This window comes from Scaptodrosophila lebanonensis, unplaced genomic scaffold (genome assembly GCF_003285725.1).
Source record: "Scaptodrosophila lebanonensis strain 11010-0011.00,11010-0021.00 unplaced genomic scaffold, SlebRS2 tig00000098-arrow-pilon, whole genome shotgun sequence".
Classification (NCBI taxonomy): Eukaryota; Metazoa; Arthropoda; class Insecta; order Diptera; family Drosophilidae; genus Scaptodrosophila; species Scaptodrosophila lebanonensis.
In genome coordinates, this window is record NW_022060568.1 from 31,465 (window position 1) to 59,037 (window position 27,573).

Sequence of the window (27,573 nt, forward strand, 5' to 3'; positions counted from 1 at the left end):
GAAATGCTTGTGAATGTTTTAACTATTGCTGTAAAAGAGTTGTTGCTTTGGAGTGAATAAAAACACGGGAAGAAATTTGTTGCATGTACATAAATTGTATTTCTCATACATTTGATTTAATTGTTTAGGCTAATTTAATAATAAATGTATGTATAGCTCTGTCTTCGTTCTATTTTTTTCTTTTAATAGCAATTTATTCGTCTTTATGCAGTTGGTAAATCAGATACAACTCCTGTTCGTTTAACTAGCGTTATATGATTTCTATAACTTGTATATATATAATATAATTAAATTGTGTACAATTTCTTGAGTACAAATACAAATTACAATATGCTTTTGCGGAAGTTCTATAAACTTTCAATACGCATCTCTCTTTTTCATCTATTTTGTTGTTGTTGTCAAATTTCAATACTTATTAAAACCAATTGGCAAATTTGTACATTGCTACATATGTGTGCTAATATTTGAATTTGATGTTTATGTATTAGTTGTTTATTTATATATTTTTTATGATTTTTGCCTGCACCAGTTTTAATTTAAGCTTAATTAAAATAAAAACCGTTCACAATTCATCATTCTTCCAGTTAAACGCATAAAACAAACTGACAAACACAAACGAAACATTTTAAAATGCATATCAATAGTTGTTTTAATTGAACTATAAAATAATTGGAATATATATATATATGTGTAGTTCGTTTTTATAACATACAGTTTGTTAATTTCTTTGAAAGAATTTGCCAAAAATTGCACCAACAACTATAATACATAATATAATAATAACAGTGATGGGGGAGGGGGAACATTTTTTGTAAATTCAAAAAAAGGGCCATTAACATATAATAAAAATAATATACAATATGATTATGTGTGTTCACTTTTTTATTATTATTTAATAATAGTGGTAAATACAGGGCGGTCGCGCTCTGCTGCTCTTTACAAATTAGAAACAACTTAAAAATAAACACATTGCAACACATCTTCATTCATTTAACTATAATTATTATAATAAGTCCCCATAAACATTTCTCCGCCACACACACATACTCTCATTTTGTTGTTGTTAATAGATTTTTTTTTGTAAATTATATGTGGTTGTGAGGTGGTTGCCGCGTTTAAGATTAATGCTGGGCACCAATCTTACAAAAAAAAAGAAAAAATTAAACTTCATACAACAGAATAAGGTCTCGAAAATCGGTACCTATAATTATCGTATGAGAAATTTCACTTTAGGACCATTTGCTTAGATGTGTGCATCTATCTAGCATATAACACAAAACGTATTTATGAATAAACAATCAAATTTAAATCATTTAAGATCGCCCCTGTTGGGAACGTACCAACATACCATAAAGAATGAAATGTACAACGAATAGTATTTAAAACGAAAATCACAAAATAGATTTAAACGTAAATACAAATTAAGTTTAAACTGTTGATGCAAACCATGGGCGCATTTTAAAGGATATGCAGGTTGGGTTGTTTCGGGTGATTCGGGGGTGGTGTTACATAGAGCGGGGAAAACGAAATTTACATATAAACATGTATGTATTTGTTTAGCTATTACAAGTCGTACATAAACTTCTGGTCTGCCAGTGTCGAATCGTACACATCGATAGGCAGAATAAACTAAATACAATACACACACACACACATACTCATACACGTACACACACCTACAGCGAAATTTGAAAGGCAAGAAAATTTGGTTTTAGTTTTTAGAGAGAGGGAACAAAGTTGCAGGCAGCCTGTCATGATGTCGCACCTAGATGGCGGAAGGCATGCAGTTGGATTTGTTTCATATGCTTGTTGTAGTTGTTGTCGCTGTTGTTGTTGTTGTTCTGGTAGGAGTTGTTGTTATGGGCGCGCCGCCGTTGCATGCAAAACAAACACAACAGCAATCGATATGATTGCAGATTGAACACATATATAGTATGTATATGTATATAGAGAGATAGTTGATTTAAAGGTTCTTCAGAAATTATTGTAATAGTTCTTGTGATGCTTCCTAGACGTGCCTGTGTGCGTGCGTGTGTGCGGTGTGTGTGTGTGTGTATGTGCGCTGTTTGTATGCATATTGTTGTGTATGTGGTTTACGTAGTTGGAAGTGCTGCAAAAAGAAGAGAAATTCCATTAAGAATGTTTGCGCATCTACGATAACAAAGGGGTGGGGGTGAGTGTGGATGGCGGCGGAAAGAAATACAAAACATAGCCCCCACATACATACATAAGTGTAGGTATACTTCTGCGACTTGACCTTTGACTTCAAAAAATTATAGAACCGAATGAAACCCAAGAGCTGTTGTCTACAATTATTAATTTTAATTAAATAACTATTCTGCGATTACATATTTTGACACTCAATTTTGTTTTAAATGACGCTTTAAATGTTTAGCTATTAGTTTGACACCGGACTATCAATGCTTTTTATTGAGAAAGCTACCAAACTACCATCAAGTGAGTATTACTCTTCACCTGCATTTACAACATTTAAAGTATTCTAATTGTAATTAGAAATACTTAATTTATTCATAAATATTTCTGAACTTTGCGTTGCAAATGTAAATATAAATTTTTAAATGTTTTAATATAGAATTTATCTTTTATTTCTTGCCGCACACTATTGTACACCAACTTTTGTAAAACTTACACTGGCTGTGGCACCAATCTACTGCTGCGGCTGCTGAGACGACGCGCCGGGCACGAAATACCCGCCTTGAGGCATAGCAGCTGGCGCCATTATGGGTGCGAGTACGTTCTCTGGTGTTGCAGCCATGGGCGCGCCTGATGGATTGAACACATCAACGTAGGAGTTCTTCAGCGCTGCAATTAGGAAGGGGAGAAGTCGATGTGGCGATTTGTTATTTAAGATGATATGGGTTTTCACTTACTGCGATTGCGTTGCATTTTGAACATATTGGATTGTAGTTTCGGTTGCGGACCACCGGGGGCGACTGGTGAGGGAGCTGTGGTGGGTGCGACAGGGGCCGGCGAAGGTGCTGCGGCATACATTTCGGGCACAATGGGGGTTGTAGGGGCGGCCACGGCAGTGGGAGCGGCAGTGGCAGCTGTGGCTGTATAGTCGACTTGATTGCCGTACATATTGTGACTGGCATTAAGCATATCGAGTGATTGGGGCTGCTGAGATGGCATCACCGGTGGTGCCATGCCCATTCCCATGCCCAATCCCATGCCCATGCCCACTCCCATACCCATGCCAAGATCGCTCATCTTTGGCGGCGGCTTGAAGCTTTCCGATTCCTCTGCATTCGCTTCGGTGTTGGTCCAACATTTGCGCTCCTTGTCCCACACAATGGTGGGATTCTTGTCGTCCGGTAATATCATTTGATTTTTTGGCTTCAGCGAGAGCTTGTTCCATAAACCACCGAACCAGCCGGCATTCTGATTGCCCTGTGCGCTGCAAGTGAATAAAAAATAATACGTTTTGGAGAAGGCGGATAAGGAAAATGATCAGTAACTGCCTACCCAGGCTCGGTGGCAGCCGACTGTGCTTTGCTCGCCGTTTTGGCAGCACCAGTTGTGGAGGGTGTGTTGGCGGCCCCTCCACCACCACCTGTTTGCGCTTTGCCGCCGTCCTCATCATCGTAAGTCTTGGACCTGGGCATTGAAATTGCTGGTCGCTGCTGCTGCTGTTGCTGCTAAATGTTGTGCATGAGTTTTGAGGTAGGTTTGAGAAATGGGAGTCGATTAGTTTTTTTTAGTAATCACAGGAAATCTTCTTGATAAGAATTTGTTAGAGAAGAGGAACGAAAAACATGAAATATGTTACATCAATCGATACAATTGGGCAATATATATAATAATACATTTGTATATATGTATATATATTCAGTATTATCAATGTCAATAGAGAGCATTCAAAATCAAAACTGGCGCAGGTCAACAAAATTTTGCTTAACTACAATTATCATTATGTTTTTTATATAAATATATATTTTATATTGTGTTTGCATTTCTCATTTGAAATTTAGCTTAAATTGTTAGTTTTTTGGTTTTGCCTTAAATATTTAAGCACCTAAACGCCGCCAACTATGAATCTATATATGTGTAGATTATACTCTGAGCACCGTTTACAGCTAGCACGCAGGTACATTATAAATTTTTGAGCAGGTCGCTTTTGGTATCATTAATTGTTTTTAGAGCTGCTTCTTAGCCAAGCCGGTGCCGGTGCCTCTCCCTCTGCCACAGCTACTGACACTATTAGACATGTCGTTAATATCGCAGGTGTTGGCAGTACCTCGCTTTTTGGCATCTAAATAGGCCTCGAACTTGCTCAGACTTTGCTCGACCTCACTGCACATTTTCTTGTAGTTGAGCGGTATATTTGGATTAGAGATTAGCTCTTCCATGGACCACACATTTTGGCCACTGCTTGGCTCCTCAGTGGCCTTTGGCTTCAATATGCCAAATTTGGTAAGAAAATCGTTTTGCCCTTCGAGCAGAAAGTCATCATAGAGCTCACAATCATCATCGTCTTCTTCGTCTTCATCATCATCGTCATCGTCGGCGTAGTTTAGCAGCTCCTCCACATCCACATCCTCCTCTTCCTCCTCGGCCTGCTCGCCCTCAGCATCCTCGTCAATGACATAATCGTGCAACATATAGCGATAGCGTTGCATATCGGAGCGATCGGAATTCGCCTCAGCATCGTAGTTACGGGATAGCTTCTGATAATGAGCGGCTGTTGTGGTCAGTGGCATATCTATGGGATATGTGCCATTGAATACTATATGCGGTTTGTTTGCTTTGCGCATGCTTAGTTTAGAGGCAGCCGCCAAAGCCATGCTAGTATTATTATTAATATTACTATTGTTATTATTATTATTGATATAAGAGCTATAGCTGCAGCCCGCTGCCTGATTATCCTCATCGAGTTCACCTTCATGCTCTTCAACTTCAGTAATTGTTGTCGGCAATTTAAAGTTGACGCGCTTCGTAGGGATTGTGCAGTTTGTTGCTGTTGTTGGTGCTGCTGGTGTTGTTGATGTTGTTGTTGCTGGTTTGGCTATGGCCGGCTTGGCTGTTACGAAACGTGTGGGCGTGGTTAGCGTTTTGGGTACAGTGTGCGCCATTTGCTTACAGATATTGTTAGGCAGGTTATATTTTTGGCTAGCAAGACTAGTTGTTGCAGAGATTGTTTTGCTGTTGCTGCTACTACTGCTGTTGCTGCTTGTGGTGTTGCTGGTAGCATTTTGACGTTTATTTAGAGTAGTTCTGCTACTTACATCATTCAGATTGAATGCGTTGCCCACTGACGAGATTGCCGGTTCGTAGATTTGTGTAGGCGTGTGCTTTGACATGCTGCTACTGCTTGTTATGTTGCTGTCGTTGCTGCTGTTGGCAAATTGCAATTTGCGCGTTGCCTTGCCCGCATAAATCATTGGTTTATTGTTGTTACCGGATACTTTGAGGGCATTGGGCTTAAACCGATTTATTTTGCTGCTGCCGCCAATGTGTTGCAGTTTTTGTTTTTGTTTCCCTATGCCACTCGTCTCGGACAAGCTTTTTTCGGGCAATTCCAATTGTTGGTGATGTTGTGGTAATTGTTGTTCCCCAACTGATCCATTGTCCAAGCTAGCGTTGTTGTTGTTGGCACTATTCTCACTGCTCTCCATATGCTGCGATGGCTGCATTCCCAGTTTTGCGTGCGTGATTAGAAACATTAGCAACATCAATTCGGATTATGGATTCAGACAGCCGTGTCGGCAATGGAGTTGAACACAAAACTTAAGACTACATTGGGAAATCATGAAAATCCATTCTAAAGTTAAGCATACAAACAGTTTCAAAGCCATTTTTTGCTTTAGATACTTTACAAATTATACATAAATAAATCAAATACAATACAATAATAGGGGAAGAATCTACAGAATGTGCGAAAACTGCCGGCTAATGGACGCTTACCTCATCGGCATTGGCAGCGCCACCATAGGGATGTGGCGCCTGTGCGGTTGGCCAGTAATCGTAGCCAGGGACGGGTACAGGGTTGTCGCCGCCATATTGAGAAGCAGACGAGGCTGCCTGATCGGCATAAGCATCTGTAGCAGCCTCGATATGGCCACCATAGACGTTTGTTGCTCCCGACTGTGCAGCCGTTGCATCGTAGAGCTGTGATGGTGGCTGCTGCTGCTGCAATGCCATATTGGGATCATAGTACATTGGATTGTGCTGCTGTTGTTGGGCATAGGGATCAACAGCGTCCGCTACTCGTTCATTCGCTTGTACTGTCTGCTTGTAATAATCCGACTGCGTCTCGTAGGGCACTTGTTCGCCAGTCATCTGACTTTGTTGCTGCTGCTGCGGCTGTTGTTGTTGTTGCTGTTGCTGTTCACTAATGCTAGCGTCCTGCAATGTTTGCTCAATATTGTTGGCGGCATACTGCATATTCAGCTCACGAAACTGCTTATTAACCTCAGCAAATTGCTGATCAATCTCGCTCTGGGTTGGCGGCAATTGCTGCTGTGGCGGCGGCTGCTGCTGCTGCTGCTGTGGTTGTGAGACAGGCTCAGTGAGTGGGCTTTATTTACAGTCGGTATATTGCCACCTACCATATCTGCGAGCGCTCGCAAAGTACGCAGCCAAGCTTTCTCCTCCTGGCCGCCTTGTGCTGCATTCTGGTTGCTGTTGTTGCTGCCGGCGCTCGGCGGACTCGCAAACGACACGCGATTTATCAGTATGGGATCATGGTAGCGTAAACGTTCCGCCAGTGAGGCAACCTGCATAGAAATTTTGTATATATATAGATTTAGATATAGCCAAGTAAGGTGCACACTTACCCGTTGGATAAAATCATTGGTATATAACTCCGGTTTCAGCTCGATGTGTTTAGCAATTTGCTCCAAATAATTGGTGCAACGGAAGTGCTGGCCGTAGTCCAAGATGCGCGTGGCCAGCAGAAATTTGTAGTGCTGCAGATTTTACAATTCATTAGAGTAGAGGTACGAAATATTGATTGTACTGCCTACCTGGAAATTGGCTATGCTGAACTTGTTATCGAAAAGCGAACGTGCATATTCATAAATCTCCGTCATGATGATTGCTTCGTTGCTCGCAAATTCGTTAAATTGTTTATAATGCGAGGCGCCAAGCAGAATGAGTCTGAGAATAGGTGAAGAAGACATTATTAGTTATACGTGTTTTTGAGTTCCCTCTCATCGATGAGAATCTTCAGCCCAGTACTTTAGTGTGGGGCATATGCGTCAATAAAAATAACTATATATTTATAGCTTTGCAAATGTACTTATTTGCTTCTATGGTATGTTTATTTAAAAATAAAAAATAAAATGGGCAAAATAAAAGTGGATGGCAGTTAGGAGGCCAACTTTTTCAGATTAAGCTGTCACCGTACACCCCTAGAGAAACACAATCTAGTCCCTGACACTTGGCAGTATCAGAAGCTAGGCTAAGATCCAATATGGTGCTTCCTAATTTGATATTCTACGACTTATAATGCAAAGTTAGATTAAGGAACATCACTTACTTGGGCACATTGGCATTCAGGGTGGTGTGTTCTGTAGCCATGCTGTCGTAGCGCCCGAATTCTTCCTGAGCTACCAGATAGCAGAAGTGAGCCGCATAGATGTCGCCGCGCTGGTAAAGCGTATCGCCCAATGCCACCACAGAGCTGCGATCGTACTCCGGCTGTCGAGACTTATTCGTGACCAGAATGGCCAAATGCGCTCGCCAATCGCCCCAATGCTCGTCACGCAGTTGACTAACGCATGTGGGTGTGTGACAGCTCTTCATTTGATAGAGCGTCTGAAGTGGATCGTTCGGCTTGATGGCGCGATTAAGAAACTTTTGGGCGACGTCGGTGAGGGCATAACGATCCTCGTACAAAGCCAAGAAGAACGCATGAGCCCATAGGCTGTTGTCGGTGGCCCATTGGAGAGCCTCCTCGACATTTCCGCGCAGCACGTAACTGCGGAACTTATCCGTGGCGGCCAGTTCACCCAACACCTCACTGGATTGGGCGGCAGCGTTGCTTTTCACGCCAGCTTCGTCTTCAATTTCATTTTCGTCTTCATTTCCATCCTCAGCTGTGGACTGCACAGTCGAGGACGCCAATTGGACGCTGCGTGCGGACCCACCATCCGAATCATTGCCAGCACCTTCTGCAATCACAGCGTCTCCACCATCCAGTTCGCTGGAGGCGGCATCACTGCTACTTGGAGCGTAGGGATACTCCTTTTGATTCTCCAGCAGCAAATCTCCCACATCTGTGTCGGCAATCACCTGTAAATTGAGAAATTCTTTCATGAATAAATGAGTTCCAGAAGTGAGGACTGTGTATGACTGTGTAAGACGTGGAAGTAAAGAGCTAGGAATATTTTTTACTTACGCCATTTTGTCGGAGCAGCAGTATCAGGAAATGCCACATAAGGGCGTGCGAAGCGCGATATTTCTCGACGCTGCCGTGAGGCTTCTTCTGTGTGGCATAGAGCACGGTGCAGCTTCGCGTAGGACCCAAACGGATCTGTTCCTTGCAGAAATTGATGATCTTATCTTTGTGCAACTTGCGACCCTGCAATGGTCCAGGGTAAGCACGCAGCAGGCTGCTGGTGGCATCTTTGATGCGTGGAGCTGTCACCTCCACGTCGTGGCGCAACTTGCCGCGTCCTGCATATCGTGGCTTCACCTTTAGGAGCAGACTCATAGTATAGGAGGCCACCAGGTGGGGGAAATTGAAGAGAAGAGGGGTGCGCCGACGTGGCTGCTGCACCAAAGCGCTTGAATCCACCGGCATTCCCACTCCGAAGGTCGTTACAGGCGCTGCACTGTTCACTCCTCCTCTGTATATATGAGCGTAAAGAGATATCGGTTAGTCTCAAGTGTTAACTGTGGGGGGGATGAGGGTTTCCAGAAGCAAATAAACTCCATGCAAGGGTGGGTTAAAAACTGCATGCGGCTGAAACTTGACCGATGAAAAATTAAATTTAAAAAAATAAAACCAGCTGCACATTTTTAATCGCTTGCTTTGGACTTTTTACATCCTGTATCTAAAAAGTACAATGGTATATTCGACTTTTTTAATATCACATCGATCTTTGTTTGTATATATACAGCATATATTTTATAACGCTGGGTTTCCCAAAAACGTTCCCAAAATCAGACTTGAAAAAACTTGGACACAGTGGGGTTTACAAATAAAGCAAAAAAGAAAGGTCTTTCTTTTATTATATCCCATATATACCCATAAAGATCACATATCGAGTATCTGTACACAAAAATATATCTAATTGTAATCTTTTAATCCATTAGTTATTAAGAAGTCTTTACTTTCGATAACCTTTAAGTGATTTTGTATATATGTATATCTTTCATCTTTGCAGAGTTATTAATCAGAAGCAGACGACAATTACCCCTTTCGTGTTTTACTTCTATTTGTTTGAAAAAAAATTGTAACGCTGGCAAAATATTTTCTCTAAGCCCTTTTCACTACATTTGTTGCGATATCTTATCGTCATCAAATGTTTTCTTATACTGTCCCAATATAACATTATGATCAAAATATTTATAAAGCTGTCCTAATTCAAGAAACTTAAAAAGTATATGGAAAGCATATGCCTTAATTGAAGGTATAGTTAATGGACCAACCAGCAGTAGAACTTACAACCAAAGCAAAGAAGAAGAGAAAGGCAGACAGGGAGCGGGAAATCGGAGACTTTGGAGAGAAAGTTGAATCGGATGGTAATGAGAATTTCGGAAGGGACATGGTCTTCGAAAGCATAGAGAAACGCCGACACAGAGAGAGAGCGGGAGAGATGAAGACAGAGAGAGAAAGAGAGGGGAAGAATAGAGACAAATCTAACCAATTTTGAATTTGGAACCTGTAGATGTATAGCTAGAGCTGAAGAATTTTGAATGAAAGTGAGAGTGAGCTGATTTTGTTGGTGTTGGTTTTGTAAATGGGACCACCTGATATCGGCGCATTCCGAGCCAGCATAGTAGTAGTCGCCGCCGACGCCACCGAAGCTGCTGTTAAGATTGCTGAGGGAACGAGCACCCGTTAGCCCATAAGCTGCGGCCAATCTCAAGCGACTGCTGTGCGACTCACTGCCATATAGGCTGGCGCTGTCATCGGCCAGGGTCGAGTTTAATAAATCCAAGTAGTTCTGCTGTTGTTGCAAATTTTGTTGTTGTTGTTGTTGCTGCTGCTGCTGCTGTTGTTGTTGTTGCTGATACTGCTCAGTGTAATGATGACGATGGAATTCATTGGCTTGTGTTATGTATGCGTGTGTATACCTAAGGAGGAAGCATAGCGTTTCGGGTGGTTGTTGTTGGTGTCGGTGGTTGACATTGTTAGGAACGAAAACGAATGCACAGTTTTTAGATATTATTTGTTATTATTGCAAATGTTCTTTTCTTTTTCTTTGGTAGTATCAGATTTTGGAAGTTATGCGTATTTTATGATTAAAATTGTTTAAATTAGTAGAAGACAACAAACACAACAAGGTGAGCGAACGGGCGGAGGAGGTGTGGATGATTGGTGGTTGTACATCGAGGCATTGCAAGCGAGCGAGCAGACAATGTTTTTGGGGCTGGAGGGACTGGATGATGTATCTTTTTTTTTACATTTTATTGGGTTTTCAGTGTTAACACATTTAATAATCATTTTTATGTATTTCGTTCTTATCGGGGGACAACGTTATCAACACTACAATTAGCGTGCTAGTTAGAGATAAATAAATCTAGTCTGGCTGCCTAGTTACTGAAAAACAGATGGCTCTCTCCCTTTCGCTATAATCGTCAGAGTTAGCACTAAATAAACTAGGGTTACCACAAAGTTAATGGAAAATACGTTAACTACAACTAATAGAGAGCACTCTACTACAAACGGGAGAGAGAGCGAGAGAGGTTACAAGGGAGCAGCTATACATCCCGAAAAGCGTTAACAAGTTGAAATGATAGCAGAATAGAAACAGAAAGAGAAATAAATATATGCTGCGCTTATAAGAAGATTAAGAATCGTGATATCCTAGATATGTATCTACAATTATCTGGAGATTATATATCTATATATGTAGAAGATCTCACGATTCCCAGCGCTTTCACTTTAAACAATGAGCAGCATAGTAGGTTAATAGAAGGAGGTTGGGAGACTTACCGTTCGCGTTCTCTTAGCAACGCCGCCTCTCCAGTTAGGTGATGAGCTGCCGCCTGAGAGTCGATGACGCCTCCCGCACCACTGCTGGCACCACTGGCTGTCGCTGTTATTGGCGTGGCTACAGCGGCCTGCTGTGTATGACCCATGTTGGAAGCGGCAGCTGCATTTAATACCGCCATTGAGTTGATCATTTGGCCATAGATTGTGGCCATGTTGGCATAGACGCGAGGATCGCGCGAAATCTGTTCCATCATCATAGCGCCGTATGGATTGTAGGCACTATATTGGCCGTAGTTGCGACGTCTGTTGCTACCGCCACCACCGCCGCCGCCATTGGTGCGCTCCTTCTCCAGATCGCTGTTGCGCGAACTCTTGCGTCTATATTCCTCAAACTCACGCGGATCCCAATGACGCTGCTGCTCCTGTCGCCGGCGACGCTCTAGGGTGCTGTCATCGGCACGACGCGTGCGCTCGCCACCCTCGTGACTGCGTCGTCCATGGGTACCACCGTTTGTCCTGTCATGATCAGTCTTTCTCCTACTGCTCCCGTGCCTTTCGTGTCGTTCGTAGTAGTCCATGTCGGCTGGGCCACTACGTCGCTGTCGACTTGTTTTACTGCTGTGTCCACCACCATCGCCGGCACTCAAATTACCACTGCCAGCACCACTACCACCGACAGCTCCAGAGCCATCGAGGCCGCCATCTGACTCGCCCTCGTTGTTGTAGCGCGAGCGACGCTCGTAACGCTCGCTATTTTCCTCACCGCCGCTATGTTTTTGTGAACGACGCCGCCAATTTTGCTCCGGCTGCTCGTGGCCACGACTGCGTGGCTTGGCGCTCGAATCGTGACTACGCCGCTTAGTGTCACGTGTGGATTTGCTGTCGCTATGACCGCCAGTACCGCCTCCACCACCGCCACCGCGAACAGAGTCCTCGGTCTCGCCATCGTAGTTGTGGCTGCTGCCGTATTGGGAGCGTCTGTCACCACGGCTGCGTTGCTCGTGCTCTCGACGTGCCTCACGCCGATCACGTGCCCGTTCACTTTGCAGAAACTCATCGGATTCATCCTCGGACTCTAGCGATGGTGGCGGTTGACGTTCGTGGCTGCTGCGCTGCTTCGGACGCGCCGTCGGCTGCTGGAGCTGTGAGCGCGACTTTTTGTCCGCCTCCCGTCCTTCATCATTTCCGGTCAAATTGCTGATGCCACTGTTGCTGTTATTTGCATTTGTGTTGTGATGTTGGGTGGCGGTTGCCACATTTGTCAAATAGTGCGCGTCATTGGCGCCTGTTGTCAGCACGGATTGTGATCCTGTTTGTGCCACTGGTTGTGTGGCACTCTCCACGCTTACGGCCAGCTGATCGTCCAAATTCTCACCATCCAGCACCACCTCACGTTGCTCACCGGCCAGCGCCAGTGGCGGAGGCGTGCCAGTCATCAGACTACTCTCTGCTATTGTCTCCACACCGGGCACTACGCGACGAGTTTGTTGTACATTAGCATTGCTCTCGCCTGCAACCAGATACAGATTGCGATCGGCTGTTATGTTGGTGCTGCTGCTACTAATAGTAGTGGAGGTTACATCGGTGCCGCTGCCCCGCACCTGCAACTGCTCGCCGTCAGATGTATCCTCCCCATCGGCGTGACGCTCCTCCATGTGCAGGGCATTGACACCGCTTAGCGGTTGTTCCGTGCCCGTAACTTGGCGCTGCTGCTGCAATGTGTCTACCAGCTCGGGTTGACCCAACACCAAACGTGACAGTCCGGGAGGAGGTAATAGACTATCGGCCTCCCAATTGGCCGCCTCGCCTTCATGTTGCTCGGACAAATGGCTTGTCTGCAAATATTGTGCACGTTCGTCGTTAGGTGCCGCGAGCACCTCCTGGTTCTCGTACATCATTTCTGAATTATCTGGCGCTGCTGTAGCCTCAGGCGTTGCCACAATTGGCTGCAGTAAATGCTGTGTGGGTGCTGCACTGTACGCGGTGGCTTCGAAGGGTAATTTAGCCGGAGGTGGCAGTGGCCCCGAAGATCCACTGTTTGCTGTGGACAAGATGTTGACACGTTGCGGTTTGTTTGCGCCTCCTAGCTTGAAGGGATTCCCTGATGATCCAGCCACAACTGCACTCTCTGCTGTGGTTACCATAGGCGGTGGTGCAGGGTGATTTTGAAAGGCACGCGGCGGCACAATAGCGTCTAGCTCTGGCTCACCGGCTGCAGGTAACACGGGTGGCAGCAAGGGTGGTGGCAATTCCAAGCCAGATATATTATTATTGTTACTGTTGTGATACGGCCCCTGTGGACCTGCACCAATGGCAGCTGGAGTTGGAACTGGAGGTGGGCCCGCTAGGGCGTGCAATGGTACAGGAGCGGCCACGGCTGCAGTTGCAGACTCTGCCGTAGGCGGCATTGAGGCCTCTACATTGATGCCGCTACTGTTGTTGTTGCTAAAACTGTTTGCACCAAAAGCTTGCCAGCTGGCCTGGCCCTGGTTCACATTAAAAGCATCTTCAACTGCGTTGACTGCAGTGGCCTCACAATTATTGTTGTTGCCATAAGCGCTAGTGCTGATACTGTTGTTGTTGTTGTTCGCATTATCGTTCCAATCGCCCCAATCACCCCAGCCATCATTTCTGCTGCTGCTGTTGTTGTCAAACAAGTCCGTGGTGCCCGATGTTGTTGGCAACTGTTGTTGCTCTGGCTGATAGAAAGCATCAGTAACCTGTGGTGTTGGTGCCTGATAGAGCTGTTGTTGTTGCAGCACTTGTTGTTGCTGCTGTTGTGGCAGCACTTGTTGTTGCTGCTGTTGTGGCAGCACTTGTTGTTGCTGCTGTTGTGGCAGCTGGTGCTGCTGCTGTTGTGGTGTCAATTGCTGCAGCGATTGTGGGGCTGCAAAATAGTTGCTGTAATTTAGAGCCGCTTGCTGCTGTTCTGGCCAATGTTGTTGACCAACAACTGCTGTTGGTTGTTGAGAAAACATTTGCCTGCCATATAGCTGTTGTTGTTGCTGCTGCTGATTGTGTTGTTGCTGTGACAGTTGTTGTTGTTGCGGCGGCGGCGGCTGCTGCTGTTGTTGCCAATTTGCATTATTGTGCAACATATTCGGGCGCAGTGTTTAAAAATGCTGAAAGAAAACAAAAAATAGTTTATGATAAGAATAATTGATTAGCGGCTTTTAAGTCGATCCATTTTCCTTTCACATATTTTCGCTGCCTCTCTCCCATTTGACCAACTAATTTGTATCCCCTATAATTTGGTATTTGACATACCATAAAGCCAAGCTTGGGAGATAGGGCAGTGGGCTATAAAGTGACATAAGCGTTGGCTGTGTCTGCCGGTTCAATGAACGCGCCAAACTGGTTGCGATTATGTGGGTTTATTGATAGTAAGCTAGGGAAGGAGACACAGGCCATCTGTCTCTCTAAAGAACTTCAGCATAATTGTAATTTAGCACAATCAAAATCGTATAATGATCTGCTGTTTTTAGCTCTACACGTACATACTTATTTCCATACACCTGAACATATGTGTGTACAATATAGGCCATGAAAAAATAAAATGCATGTACATAGTTGTCAAAAAACAATAAAAAAAAAAATACACAAAAAAAAAACGCACGTACCAAGTACCCAGAGACCAGCGTTTAAAAAGTTTACGTGGACGTTTGGTTAGTGGCCCCCTCTTTTTTCTTATTCTTTTTCAACGGCGTTTCGCTGTTGTTGTTGTTGCTGCTTGACGCAGCAGGTTTTTTTTTGCAGCGGGATGAATGGCCACAGGGGAGCGCAAATGCAATTACTGCTGTTTATTTTCTTCACTTAAGATTATTTAGAATATGTATTTTAATGAACCTTTTCAACAGTATTGGCCTATGGTTTTTTTTTGTTTTTTTATAGCAATAAGTCAAAAGTGAAAACACATAAACTGGAGCGCCAAGAGCGAGACAAAAAAAGAGCGCAGGCGAGCGCTTAAGAGAGGTAAAATGTCACACACATACACAAACACAGCACAAGGAAAAAAATACACAGGGTTGCAATAAAAGGTGTACGTACGTACATATATGTGAGCTTCTGCATGTGCATGTGTGGGGGTTGGACAGGCAAAACGAAAATTACTTCAATATTTATCTGATCAGCAATAGATTTAACTAAAATTCACCACAAGTTATGTCAAACTCTTTTGAAAAAATAACAGCAGCCATATTCGAACACATACACATCCGCATGCACACAGTACGTGCGTTTGTACGTTGCTTATTTTCTAATTAGCTTAGAGGCAATTTGAAAGAAACTGTAACTTACACAAAAACTGCTGTCAAACTAAGCGCACAGTACACTTTCAGCTCGAAAACAAAACATTTACTTTTTTAATAATATATATGCGGTCGGGTCGTTTCTCGTTGTTTAATATGGAATTATAATTTGGAAAATGCCAACTCGACTTCACTCACACACAGCACTGAACAGCTGTCCTAGTGGTGGGAGCAGACTAACACTAACTATCGAGTATCGGTTGGTAACAAATGACAACAGTTTGGGAGTGCTGGAAAAATCAAGTGGCACCTTGCCAGATCATCAACATTGATAACCGCCAGTCTTAAAAATCACATATGTATGTATGATTAGTACTTACAGAAATTTTGAAAATAGTCTCACAACTGTTTCATTTCGCTTGAAGGTATGCTTAATTTAATTTTATTATTATTGGCTTTTTATCTTATGTTCAGTGCTCCAGAAAAATAAGTTTGCTGAAAATTGTGAAAAGTTGCAATTTCATGAATGTGTTATTTAATTTTCTTGAAATTTACATTTGTATAATAAGACAGAGCTTATGGTAAATTATTGTTTCATAAATAATTCATTGAACTATGGTATACAGATACAGATAGGGTTTTTAAATATTAAGAACTGTGCGCCTATGTACTATGTATGTATGCCTATGTGGAAGCGCATTTCCTATAAAATGTGGAAAAGATGTTTATGTTTAGTTCTTTTTATACAACATTTGGATGAATTGAAGAATATAAATACAAAGGTTACGCCCGGACGTTACTTAATACATATGAGTATGGATACAAGAAATTATTTATTTAATTCATAAAACTTATATAAGTATGTATGTATGTATATGCAGTGTTGCCAATTGTGCTAAATGTATGTAGGTACAATACTTATTAATATTTAATTGCTGTTGCTGCCACTCGTTAATTATATTTTTATATTTCTTGTTGATGTCGTGGTCTATGTTTATTCAAATGCAATGCGTTTCTGATTAATTTGTTTGTTTGCTTCAGCATGGCATGTACATTTGTATTTATTTATAACTTTTCTTAGATCAGTCGTTCGTAAAAAAATACTTAAGAGTAAGTATGCGCTTGATTTCGCATAAATGATTTAGAAGGCGTGGGTTTATCGACTTGAGCATAGTAACTGTAGTTTCCTGCATTGGATTACATTCATACATGCATACAATGTACATACATTCTTATGGACAAATTTTTGTGTATGTTTGTACATATGTATGTATGAATGTTTGTTGTTCGTTCACGCACAGTTGGCAGCAAATTGTGTTAAGGGCGCCTGTTTTTTGTTGTGTATAAGTAAATAATTGTACATAAAATACTTTATGAATACTTTTTCTGTTCTTCGTCTTCTCCGCCTGTCTCCCTTTCTCTTTAGCATTTTCCTAGTATGAAGTGTTGGAATGCGTGTGTGTGCGTAAGTAATTAAATCTTATATTGTAATTATCTAATAGAAGGCTGCAATTTTAGCTCCTTTTTTATTGGCCACATGATCTAGCACACAAATCGGGGAATGTCTTTAAATTGTCTGTGTTGTAGTTGTTGCTGTTATCAGCCAACAACCAACCAAAAGATAGAGTAATTAAATAAAGGCAACAAAAACTAACATTAAGTGTTTGGGAGGAATGCGTGCAAAAGAGATGGCACGTCTTTCTACTCTTCGCTGTGTGTTAGAATGAGAGTGCCTGGAAACTAAATAAATGGATGAAAAGTACTTAATATATGTACAAATGTATGTTGTATATATGTAAGAAGTACTCCATAAACATTCAAAAATGATCTTCCGAATCTCAATGATGCATTGCTGAATGATCCTTGTTAAGTACAGTGATAGTCTCGCGGAAAATGCAGAATTATTGCAATATGTGTGTATGTTTCTATTAACATAATTAAGATTAGAGCTGCTATTATGGAGGACGTTGCATTGCTGCATTTTCTTAGATCTACTACCTACAAATCGCAGCTCTCACTAATTGGTCACCTCTTCCCACTCACCAGTCTACGTTCAGAGTGAATTGCGCGAGCCACGTCCACCACCGCCTACTGGACCACCACCGGAACGATTGTGACGACGCTTGTGTAGATAAAGGCCAGCGGCTTGAGCGAAAGCAGATCCGCATATCTGACAAATATAACGCTTGATCTTGTCGTGGATTTGCTTGTGATTCTGTAGATTCTTTGTGGACTTAAAGGTCTTTCCGCAAATGTCGCATTTAAACTCTTCACTGTTGTAGTGCTGCTTCAGGTGATCGAAGAGATTGTGGCGCGACATGAACGACTTGTTGCACTGTGGATAGTCGCACTTATAGGTACGCTCCCGATCATCTTGATGCACAATCATGTGGGCGTTCAAATGTCCGGGCGAGGCAAAGGAGCGATGGCACACCTCGCAGGGAAATGGTTTCGGTGGCTCGGACATGTACATCTCGTTGAGCGCAGAAGGATTCTCATCGTCGCCAACGACTTGATTGGGAGTTTCCCCGCTGTTGCTCATGGCCAGGGAGGGCAACAATAGCTCCTCATTGTGGCGACGAACATGCTCATCGTAGTTGGATTTCTCGCGGAAGCTTGCAGTGCACAGCTCACAGTTGAACTTAATCTCGCTGCTCGAGTTCCCGTGCATGTGCTTGTGATTGTCGAACTCGCCGGCTGTATGAAATTGTATTTTGCATAAATTGCAATAGTAGCCTCCTCCAAAGCTGGGCTGATGGACGTGCAGATCGAGTTCTCGTAACGTCTGAAGGATCTCTGGACACTGCTGGCACTTAAAGGGCGGTATGTCGTCATCCATGAAATGCATTTGATCATAGTAGATGTAGTTCGGTATAAATTTGCGACCTATACGCTCGCAGTTTAGACGTTCCACCTTCTGCTTAGAGTAATCAAAACGCAGCTGTGAGATACGCTTGGAGATCTGTATAGTTGTGACATCGATCATCTGCTGCAGCTCCAGGGCCATCTGTTGCAGGCCTTCGCCACGTCGCTCTTTGCTGCGATAGTCCGGATCGAAACGGTTGTAGAAGCATTGATAACGTTTCACCATACTCAGCAATTTTGCTGTTGAAGTGTCATTCCAAATGGCTGAAAAGCGGCGACGGTATGAGGTTTCCTGTAGAGGTAGATAAACAGAACGGTTAGAATAAACAAATAATGGTGCTTGGCAACCGATTTTGTTTATGCCAAGTTTCACGTTTAGGGTAAGCAGACGGGTTTCGGATTTCACGAGTCTTCCCCATTACCTTGACAACCGCATCGGACATTTTTGAATTGTAGCTGTAGACCTCGTTGAGGAAATGCAGCTCTTTGAAATACCACAACGTGCTGATGTTGGTCTTTTCCAGAGCCATGCGATTGCACTCACGCTTGTAGACAGTTCGTAAATTGTCCCACTTTCGAGTAATGGCGTCCTTTGCTAGTGAAATGTTGAAGCGACTCGTAAACTCCAGCACAATCCAGTCAAGGAAGCGGCCACGCTTGACGCGATCGCGGAACTGAGCGTGGCTGTGATCCCATAGGAAGGGATTGCGTTTGTAAGATTGTATAAGGAATTGTATCATTTTGCGATCCTTTATGTGCATGGTCAGCTCCCTGTCGCGCTGTGAACCCAAGCCAAAGATGAGATATAAGTCAACTTATGATCAACTGTTAGTCGTCCATTACTCACCCCTAACAGCGATTCTTCGACCATTTCGTCATAGTCGTTGTGGGTACCAGAGTTGTTGGAGGTGCCGTAGTTGTTGTATTCGGCATAATCGCCGGAATTATCATCCATATAGCTTTGATCACCATCACCATCTACAGATGAGTCGCCGTCTCCACGCAAAGAGTCGTTTGGATAAAAGTGTCTGTCGGCCGATGGTTGGGACGGTGGAGCCGAGACATTTAGGCGCGCGCTCCCTGGGGGTATGGTAGTTTCGGGCAGTATTACTTCATCATCATTGTCATCGTCAACATCATGATCTGGCACAACAGCCTCGTCACTGCTGTTGTCTAGCTCGCTAATCTCCTGCTTGATAACCATCTGGGGCACTAGTAGCGCAGTATCCGCATCGGTCAAGTCTTCGATCTCATCAAAGTTTGTGTCATCATTATCACCAGCCTCGTCGGTGTCCATCTCCACCCCCATATTGAAACGGAGACCACGGTCATGGTCATGATGCTGCTGTTGTGAAACATCTTCCAGATGCATCGTCTGCATGTGGCCAATAAATGCATCGAAGTATTGAAATTTGGCGCTGCAGGAAGCGCAACGTAGGGCAAAATACTGAAAATCCTCGGTGGCCGATACAATACCACAATCCTTTGTGCAGTGACGAAAAATCTCCTCTTCATTTGTACGCGGATATGCCAACACACTCATCGTGCTGCACGCCTGTTTATTTATGTGTGCAATTCAGAACTCGATTTAAACGCGTTGCGTTTCTAGCTTGCGGCAGAGAAGCACTGCACCACTCACTTCAGATGCTGCTTTTTTTCTAACGCAATCCTTTCCAAAAAAAAAACTATTGCCGTCGCCGATTTAGTTTCGTTCGTGATAGTGGTGTGCATTAAACGCATAATTACTACTAGCCTTGCTATCGATTGCACACTTGTATGTTTGTGGTGTTTCTATCGATGCACGATTTTCTATTAAGCCTATTCACGGCAGCGAGATATCGATATACACACCATTATTTGTTCGACGTTCGGCGGCGCGTGTTGTATTTACAGATTTCTTGCGTTTGTTCATCATTAATTAATTGAAAGTAGAATAAAATATATTGTTGTGTGAGAAACAATGGCTTCGATTAGCTTGTTAAACCCAAAGGCTGAATTTGCGCGCGCCGCACAGGCTCTTTCCATCAACATCAGCGCCGCCAAGGGCCTGCAGGATGTGATGCGTACCAATTTGGGGCCGAAGGGCACAGTGAAAATGTAAGTTATTAAAATCCTGGTGCACCTCATTACAGTTTGCAATGCAATTGCACTGGTGTTAGTATAATTATTAACAATTTTTCGACAGCTGTCGTGCCGCATGTGTGAGGTTAGAATCGAATTGCAATCAGCGGCATGCGTCATGCGTGCGAGTGAGATAGCATTAGGCTAATAAGAGTTTGTAAAAACTTAAACAAATGGCATTTGTTTTAAAGAATGACCGCAATTAGATGGGCTAGCTAAGCAATTTGTTTTTCTATCTGTCGATTTATGCTGCCAGCACAGCAAAATTGCAATTCTTTTCATGTTTTTACAACTGACGCACCTCACGAGACTCGGCCCAAGAAACACATGCGCACACACACACCGATGCATACTTATTAATTTTGTTTGGGTTCTCGAACATTCGCAGGTTGGTCTCTGGCGGCGGCGACATCAAGATCACCAAGGATGGTAATGTTCTATTGCATGAAATGCAGATTCAACATCCCACTGCATCGATGATTGCACGCGCCAGCACTGCCCAGGATGATTCCACTGGTGATGGCACCACCTCGACGGTGATGCTGATTGGTGAGCTGCTGAAACAAGCTGATCTCTATCTGTGCGAGGGCTTGCATCCACGCATTATGACCGAAGGCTTTGAGAAGGCACGCGACAAGGCACTGGAGGTTCTTGAGGCGGTCAAGGTGCCTGTCGAGATCAACAAAAAGACTCTCACAGAAGTGGCCAACACAAGCTTGAAGACTAAAGTGCATCCAGCGCTCGCCAATTTACTGACCAGCGTGTGCGTAGATGCCGTCATGACCATCAGCAATGAGAAGCAGCTACCTGTTGATCTGCACATGGTCGAATTGATGGAGATGCAGCATAAGACCGATACGGACACGCAGCTGGTGCGTGGCCTGGTCATGGACCATGGTGCACGTCACCCTGACATGCCCAAGCGTCTGGAGAAAGCTTACATCCTGACTGCCAATGTGTCGCTGGAGTACGAGAAGGCCGAAGTGAACTCTGGTTTCTTTTACAAGACCGCCGTGGAGCGTGAAGCGTTTGTGCGTGCTGAGCGCGAGTTCATCGACCAGCGCGTAAAGAAGGTTATTGAGTTGAAACGTCAGGTGTGCGATGGCACCGACAAAACATTCGTCTTGATTAACCAGAAGGGCATCGATCCCATGTCCCTGGATGCCTTGGCCAAGGAAGGCATCCTGGCTCTGCGTCGTGCCAAGCGCCGCAACATGGAGCGTTTAGCTTTAGCCTGCGGTGGCACGGCTATGAACTCGTTCGACGATCTGCAGGAGGAACATCTGGGCTATGCTGGCGTTGTTTACGAGCATGTGCTTGGTGAGAACAAATACACGTTTGTCGAGGACTGCAAAAATCCGATGTCGGTGACCATTCTGATCAAGGGGCCCAATAAGCACACCATCACTCAGATCAAGGACGCCATTCGCGATGGTCTGCGTGCAATCAACAATACGATTGCAGACAAGGCGTTGGTACCCGGCGCTGGCGCTTTTGAGATTCGTGCCTATAATGAGCTTACCAAGTACAAGGACACAATTAAGGGCAAGGCTCGCCTTGGCGTGCAGGCCTTTGCTGATGCACTGTTGGTGGTGCCCAAAACATTGGCCATAAACAGTGGCTACGATGCACAAGAGACCATTGTTAAGTTGACGGAAGAAGATCGCCTGAATCCCGAATTGGTGGGTCTAGATCTGAGCACAGGTGAGCCCATGAAACCTGTCGATATGGGTGTTTACGACAACTACATTGTGAAGAAGCAGATCCTCAACTCCTGCTCGATTATTGCCAGCAATTTGTTACTGGTCGACGAAGTGATGCGCGCGGGCATGACGAGCCTCAAGGGCTAGTGTTGAACTTTCCATCTCGCACAACATAACTTATTATTAACCAAGTTGTCTCACACACATAAACACACACACACAAGTCACACACACATTTAAACGGATATATGTAACTAACAAAAAAAATTCAATATCGCGCTCTGTATTCGATCCCCAAACAACGCTGAAGAACAACAAATGGATAGAATGGTTCAACTTAATATGTGCTCTTTCTTTTTTTATACATAAAGAACCTTAACACTAATAATTACTTAATACAGAACCATTGGTTTAAAAAAAATATATATGATAAACTTTAAACAAGTTTTTTTTTTAAACTACAGAGTGGGAAAAAGAATTCACAGTAATTCGTCCAATCCGGTATATAACACATGTTTGTTAGGCGCTTCACGATACGCAGCTTAGGAACTCAGACACCGCGTTCTTTAAGGAATTGCTCTACCGAAAATTAGTCGTCCTAACATTTATAGCTTGATGGTCGCCCCCAGAGTCTGTCTTTGCGCATGCAACGCTGCATTTGCCTTTTTCGTCGGGGGTGCCAGAATCAAACAGGCGTTGGAGAGGGACTTGACCAGGTCGGCATGCCGAAGGAACTCATGTCGGAGCAGTTCCTGGGCGCCAGGTCTGCTTGGCGGGTGCAGTTGGAGCAGCTGGCTGATCATATTGGAGGCGGCCGGACTCATCTCACAGCTAAGGACGTATTCGGCTGCCCTTACTTTGCGTATGGTGCCCTCCAGGGTTTCAGAATCAAATGGCGGCTTGCCGTGCAACAGTTCGTAGAGTACACAACCGATGGCCCAGATGTCCACCTCTAGGGAGTAACCCTCGCCGCTGAGCACCTCGGGCGCCGTGTAGTCTGGTGTTCCGCACTGCATCTGCTTCCGTTCTCCCGCATGGGACAGGTGCGTGGCCAAACCGAAGTCGCCGATCTTTAGCTGCATGTGTTCGTCTAGGAGAAGGTTCTCCTGCTTCAGATCCCGGTGAATGATGCGGTAGTCGTGTAGATACTGAACGCCCAGAACCAGTTGATGAATGAAGTATCGGCATTCGTATTCAGTCAACGATTTGCGGCGCTGGAGAAGTCCGCGCAGCGACCCTCTGGAGCAGAGTTCGAGCAGTATGTAGATGCGGTCCGCGTCCTCAAAGAAACTCTCGAAACGGACAATATGCGGATGTTTGAGATGGCGCTGGACAGTGATCTCTCTGGCTGCCATTTCGGTGGGCGTGTAAAGGGTGCTGATGTGCAGCCGCTTTGAGATGATCTTGGCGGCATAGTCTTGACCTGTGGCCACGTCGACGAGCTTGTAGCAGCGTCCGAAGGTGCCGCGACCCAACAGCTGGCCGGTGTGAAAGCGACGACAATCGTTGGCATCGTACAGCACATCCGGCAACTCAATATCAGCCTCTGGTGCACTGCGTCGGCTCTGTTCCACTGGTACTGCCGCTCCTACTACGGCTGCCACACCTGTCTGCCTTCCTGGCCTGTGTGTCTGTGTGCGTTTGCTGTCCAGTTCCGGCGGACAGCAAATGAGAACTTTCAGCTTGCTGAGCATATCTGTCGATGCTCCTCCTGCTACCGAAAGGGAGCTCTGGCCCACTGTAGCTCTGTGTGCATACTGAGCCTGGCGGCGGATGAATGGCGTCACCATGACGGGCACGACCAGTAGCAGTGCGTCATTGGTGCCAGGCACCTGGTCTAATCGCTCGATAATGACTCAGCATCCATGGCAGTTGTTTTTCGCTCGCTTGCCGGCCAACTGGACCGGCTGGCCAAGCAAGTAGCTGGCAGTGCTTGTTCGCGTACATTGCCACAAGGTTTACCCTCGTTCATTCTGGCTGGCATTTCAATTGTGGGTAGGCGCTGATGGCGCTCCGCCGCCGTCAGCCTTTGACAGATGCGAAACGCATAACAAATTCGGCTTTGACTATTTTCGTAGCACCGTAACGCTTCGTTTGAATTATGCAAATTTTAGCGCTGAGGGGCCGCCTTGGGTTGCTGTAGGCGTTGGCGGTGCCAAGGGCCAATGGCCACATTGCGCCCACTTCAAAGCAACAGCTTCCTTCCGCCCTGGACGCCTTGAACACTGCCGAGTGAAAAAGGCTTAGACCATCTGACAGCCCACAGAATATCCATGGATGGGGACATCGACACACACGCACACACACTTGACTGCACAGCCAGGCGACAAAGTTGACTCGGTCTATAAGAATTCGGGGCACGCCCTTCTACAAGTAGAATGGCAAGTGGAATAAGAAGAATCCATACCACCTACATACTTGTATGTATATAACAGCCCTAGGTATGCGTACATCTACTTACATCAAGAGTAAGAAGAGCCTGCAATGAAGTTGTAAGTGTGTCTGAATGAAACGCCGATGGGTTGTTAAATAAATGTTTTGTTTGTCTACAGATATAACTATTCGGATAAATTAAAAAATTGAAAGTAATTATGGTTTCATAAACAAGCAGATATTTATAGCATCAAGATAAAAAAAAACCAAAAGAATCTGTTGTCGTTTTAAATGAAGAAAGAAGTTGATTATCATGCCTTGAGCCGAACAAGAATGGAGTGTAAGACAGGCGGATATTGTAGCATCATCTCTTCATACTGCTCTAGAACATGTGGGATCTGGGACCCCTTCTTCTGAGCACTCTTTGGGTACAGAGTATACCAAATGCATGGTAAAAAATTCTCTTTTTGAAGCAGAACCGAAAGCTCAGTGTCCAAAATAGACCTCAAAATAGAACTATGGGCAGACCGCTGTACTTTTGAGAAAGCTGCTTTCTAAAAACAAGTCCAGGTAAAGCCTAGAAATAAGGAAAATATTTTTAAGAATAAAAAAAAGGTGTATGTATTGTATTTTCTTAAACCAATAGTTTCCTAAAGCTGCAAATATTTATGGGACCACAAAACACAAGTAATTTGTATATTTTAAATTGCATACAAGTTGGTTACTCTTGTGAAACAACTTACTAATTCTTCTTCTGTCGTTTCTGAAAAGACAGAAATAACAATCTTTGTTTATTGATAGATACTATAAAAACATGTTTTCCAAACATTCGTTTAACAAAATTAAAACTAGTTGTAAATATTGGGCGTACATAACAAAAGCACATCTCTCTGCTTTAGAGATATAAAAACAAGTAGCTTGTAATTGAAGTTAAAGCTGTGAGGATTCACTCTCAGCCCAAAAGTGCTCGGCAACTTTCCAATGAAATGAGGCTCAATCCTTTGATTGGACATACGAACTTCTGAGTGTATGTCGCCTGGTTGGGCGCTGCCCGTGGATAAAATGTCTGAAAGGATTTTTCATGTGTGCGACGGTGTACGGAAATTGATATTGAAATGAGCATGATAATGAGCTTGAAATTTGTTTTGGCATTCCAGCCCATTTCACAAGCACAAATGCAAACCCAGACACACTTAGATAAGTGTATGGCTCTGTGCGTGTGTATTTGTGTTTGGCCATAAACTATTTTGTATTTAAATTGTGTTGAAAATGTATTTCATTTTGTTGAAAATCCATTTTAGGGGGCACCTTCAGTTCTTTCAACTTTGATTTGTGCAATGTCTGAGCGGGTATGTGTGTGTGTGTGTGTGTATTTGTGTATTTTGACTACGATTTATGTGCTTAACATTTGTTAGACTTCTGCTTGCCGTTGTTCATTCCATCATCGCCTTCTCGTTGCCTTACCTGTGGCCTATAAATGTGTCTGAGCACTTTTGTCTTTCTTTCTTTCTTTCTTTCTATTTTTTATCGCATTTCTAAATTGATGTCGCTACATGGCATAATATAAATGGCTGGACATTTTATATGGTTGTGCCCTTCTGGCTGTTTGTTAACCCGCCTCCCACGGGTTGAGATTTTTAAGTAATGCAAATTTTTATTGCATACGCACAGGCGCTGGCCAAGAATCGTAAATTAAGCGAATAGGCGGCGAAAAGTTTCCAAAGCTTCTAGTCTTTCACTTCATTAACAATTTGTCGTCTGAGGGACCCCCTTCCATTCCGCCATCATGCAACCACCATTCTGTTTTGGCTTTTTGGGGGCGACTTCGGGGCGACTTAAACGAATTTGTCAACATTTTTGTGCAACTTTCTTAGTTTAATTAATTTTAAAGCTTTCGCGCCAAGTTTTTCAGGGCTTGCCCTTGGCTGGTCTGGCTCTGTTGGCTCGGTTTCATGATTTGAAAGTGGCTCGCGGCACAAAAATTGAAATTGATTTTTATTTGCTTATTTGATTTATGCGCTTAACAAACCAGCAGGCTGCGAGGCAGGCTCCAACAAATGTAAATAAATTAGAGCAAAAAGGATTAAGCTACAAATAAAAAGGAATAAAATGTGAAAGACTGAGGCCACACTTGCTTGGGATATTTGGAATGGGTGCCCATTTCCATTCCCATGCCCATTTCCATGCCCATGCCTGGGCCCCAACTCGGGCTTGGGCCCCATCCTGCAACCGCTATAAATCATTCATTTCCGTGCGGCAGCCAAAAAAAAAAAAAGAGGGCAACAAGTTGCATCGAACATTTCATACTCTCCAAAAAGAATGTTGAGAATGTCTTAAGAATCAACATATCGGTCGATTGATTCTGAATGCCACATACAATCCGATTTTTATAGTGCAAACAATTCGCTGCTCTACAAAACAATACAAGTATATAGCATATACATGAATGAAATGAAATTATATCGCTTAGTTTTAATCTGTTTTAGCGCTATTTTTGATTTCTTTCTAGCAGCCGTCAAATCATTAAACAAAGAAATACATCTTTACATTTGCTTTAAACTTAAGAAATAAACTGCTTACACTTATAAAGCCAACTTGAAGAGATCGACAATATCGATTTTTGAAAGAAAAATCCAAATAGAATCCAGTTTTTTATGTTGCATTATTTTACTAATCTGTAATAATTATATGAACTTAGATAGACAGCAAAAATGAAAATATGTTTTTAATAATTCGTAAATTTCGACTTTTTAATTGCAAGATTGGGGCACAATAGTATGAATAGACGGACAGATATGATGAATTGTTGAAGAGATCTCTAGTCCTGCATTAGTTATACTTGGAGCTCTGAAACAAAAGCACATTTCTTTATAATTATCGTGCTCGATGCACAAATATCGTTAGCAAAAAGCTAGAAATTTGTATTAACTAGGACCTCCTTGAATGTGCATTACAAACATCAGGCTGAAGTGTAAATAGCCTGTGCGTGGTAGGGTATGGGCAAAGGGAGTTGGAAAATGAGGAAAACGCGAGGCAAATAATTTCTTATTTAATTTATACGCCGCTGCCTGCTTTGTGACGCGCTATTTGCTTGTGTGTCTCTGATGCTTTCTTTTTGAACTGCCAAATGAAATTG

General features: G+C 43.6%; 4 protein-coding genes across 9 annotated transcripts; 1 reads left to right on the forward strand and 3 right to left on the reverse strand.

Annotated features, from left to right (window-relative positions):
- Window positions 1-75: 75 nt before the first annotated feature.
- Window positions 76-15,554, reverse strand: LOC115627891. Of its 6 annotated transcripts, none has more exons than XM_030523780.1 (14): window positions 15,425-15,554; window positions 11,129-14,250; window positions 9,940-10,266; window positions 8,363-8,813; window positions 7,502-8,256; window positions 6,987-7,119; window positions 6,798-6,929; window positions 6,570-6,737; window positions 5,926-6,504; window positions 5,247-5,648; window positions 3,487-3,659; window positions 2,892-3,418; window positions 2,651-2,823; window positions 76-2,110 (listed from the first exon to the last, which is right to left on the reverse strand). In XM_030523780.1, the coding sequence occupies exons 2-13, from the start codon at window positions 14,224-14,226 to the stop codon at window positions 2,669-2,671; spliced, it is 6,900 nt and encodes a 2,299-aa protein (XP_030379640.1). In that variant the 5' UTR covers window positions 14,227-14,250; window positions 15,425-15,554; the 3' UTR covers window positions 76-2,110; window positions 2,651-2,668. The 6 variants fall into 6 exon arrangements, with proteins under 6 accessions (XP_030379640.1, XP_030379638.1, XP_030379639.1 ...); XM_030523778.1 differs by having other exon boundaries at window positions 5,926-6,507; XM_030523779.1 differs by lacking the exon at window positions 15,425-15,554 and adding an exon at window positions 14,749-14,866 and having other exon boundaries at window positions 5,926-6,507.
- A 339-nt stretch (window positions 15,555-15,893) lies between these two features.
- Window positions 15,894-19,941, reverse strand: LOC115627752 (zinc finger protein 667). The gene is made up of 3 exons (XM_030523536.1): window positions 19,088-19,941; window positions 18,663-19,019; window positions 15,894-18,532 (listed from the first exon to the last, which is right to left on the reverse strand). Exons 1-3 carry the CDS (start codon window positions 19,781-19,783, stop codon window positions 17,429-17,431), a joined length of 2,157 nt encoding a protein of 718 aa, XP_030379396.1. The 5' UTR covers window positions 19,784-19,941; the 3' UTR covers window positions 15,894-17,428.
- Window positions 19,942-20,111: 170 nt separating this feature from the next.
- Window positions 20,112-22,489, forward strand: LOC115627759 (T-complex protein 1 subunit zeta). Its single transcript, XM_030523545.1, has 2 exons — window positions 20,112-20,337; window positions 20,750-22,489. Exons 1-2 carry the CDS (start codon window positions 20,201-20,203, stop codon window positions 22,209-22,211), a joined length of 1,599 nt encoding a protein of 532 aa, XP_030379405.1. The 5' UTR covers window positions 20,112-20,200; the 3' UTR covers window positions 22,212-22,489.
- Window positions 22,490-22,669: 180 nt separating this feature from the next.
- LOC115627924 (serine/threonine-protein kinase polo-like) lies at window positions 22,670-23,854 on the reverse strand. The gene has a single exon (XM_030523818.1). It carries the CDS (start codon window positions 23,852-23,854, stop codon window positions 22,670-22,672), a length of 1,185 nt encoding a protein of 394 aa, XP_030379678.1.
- Window positions 23,855-27,573: the final 3,719 nt, after the last annotated feature.

Coding starts and splice junctions, on each gene's coding strand:
- LOC115627752 (XM_030523536.1), bottom strand. CDS start 19,783: ATGAGTGTGTTGGCATATCCGCGTACAAATGAAGAGGAGATTTTTCGT. Junction 19,020..19,087: donor TCGAAGAATCGCTGTTAGGG/GTGAGTAATGGA, acceptor TTGGGTTCACAG/CGCGACAGGGAGCTGACCAT. Junction 18,533..18,662: donor TGTCCGATGCGGTTGTCAAG/GTAATGGGGAAG, acceptor CTACCTCTACAG/GAAACCTCATACCGTCGCCG.
- LOC115627891 (XM_030523778.1), bottom strand. CDS start 14,226: ATGTTGCACAATAATGCAAATTGGCAACAACAGCAGCAGCCGCCGCCG. Junction 10,267..11,128: donor TTGCTAAGAGAACGCGAACG/GTAAGTCTCCCA, acceptor CTTCCTCCTTAG/GTATACACACGCATACATAA. Junction 3,660..5,246: donor ACGCATTCAATCTGAATGAT/GTAAGTAGCAGA, acceptor CACAACATTTAG/CAGCAACAGCAGCAGCAGCG.
- LOC115627759 (XM_030523545.1), top strand. CDS start 20,201: ATGGCTTCGATTAGCTTGTTAAACCCAAAGGCTGAATTTGCGCGCGCC. Junction 20,338..20,749: donor CCGAAGGGCACAGTGAAAAT/GTAAGTTATTAA, acceptor GAACATTCGCAG/GTTGGTCTCTGGCGGCGGCG.
- LOC115627924 (XM_030523818.1), bottom strand. CDS start 23,854: ATGGTGACGCCATTCATCCGCCGCCAGGCTCAGTATGCACACAGAGCT.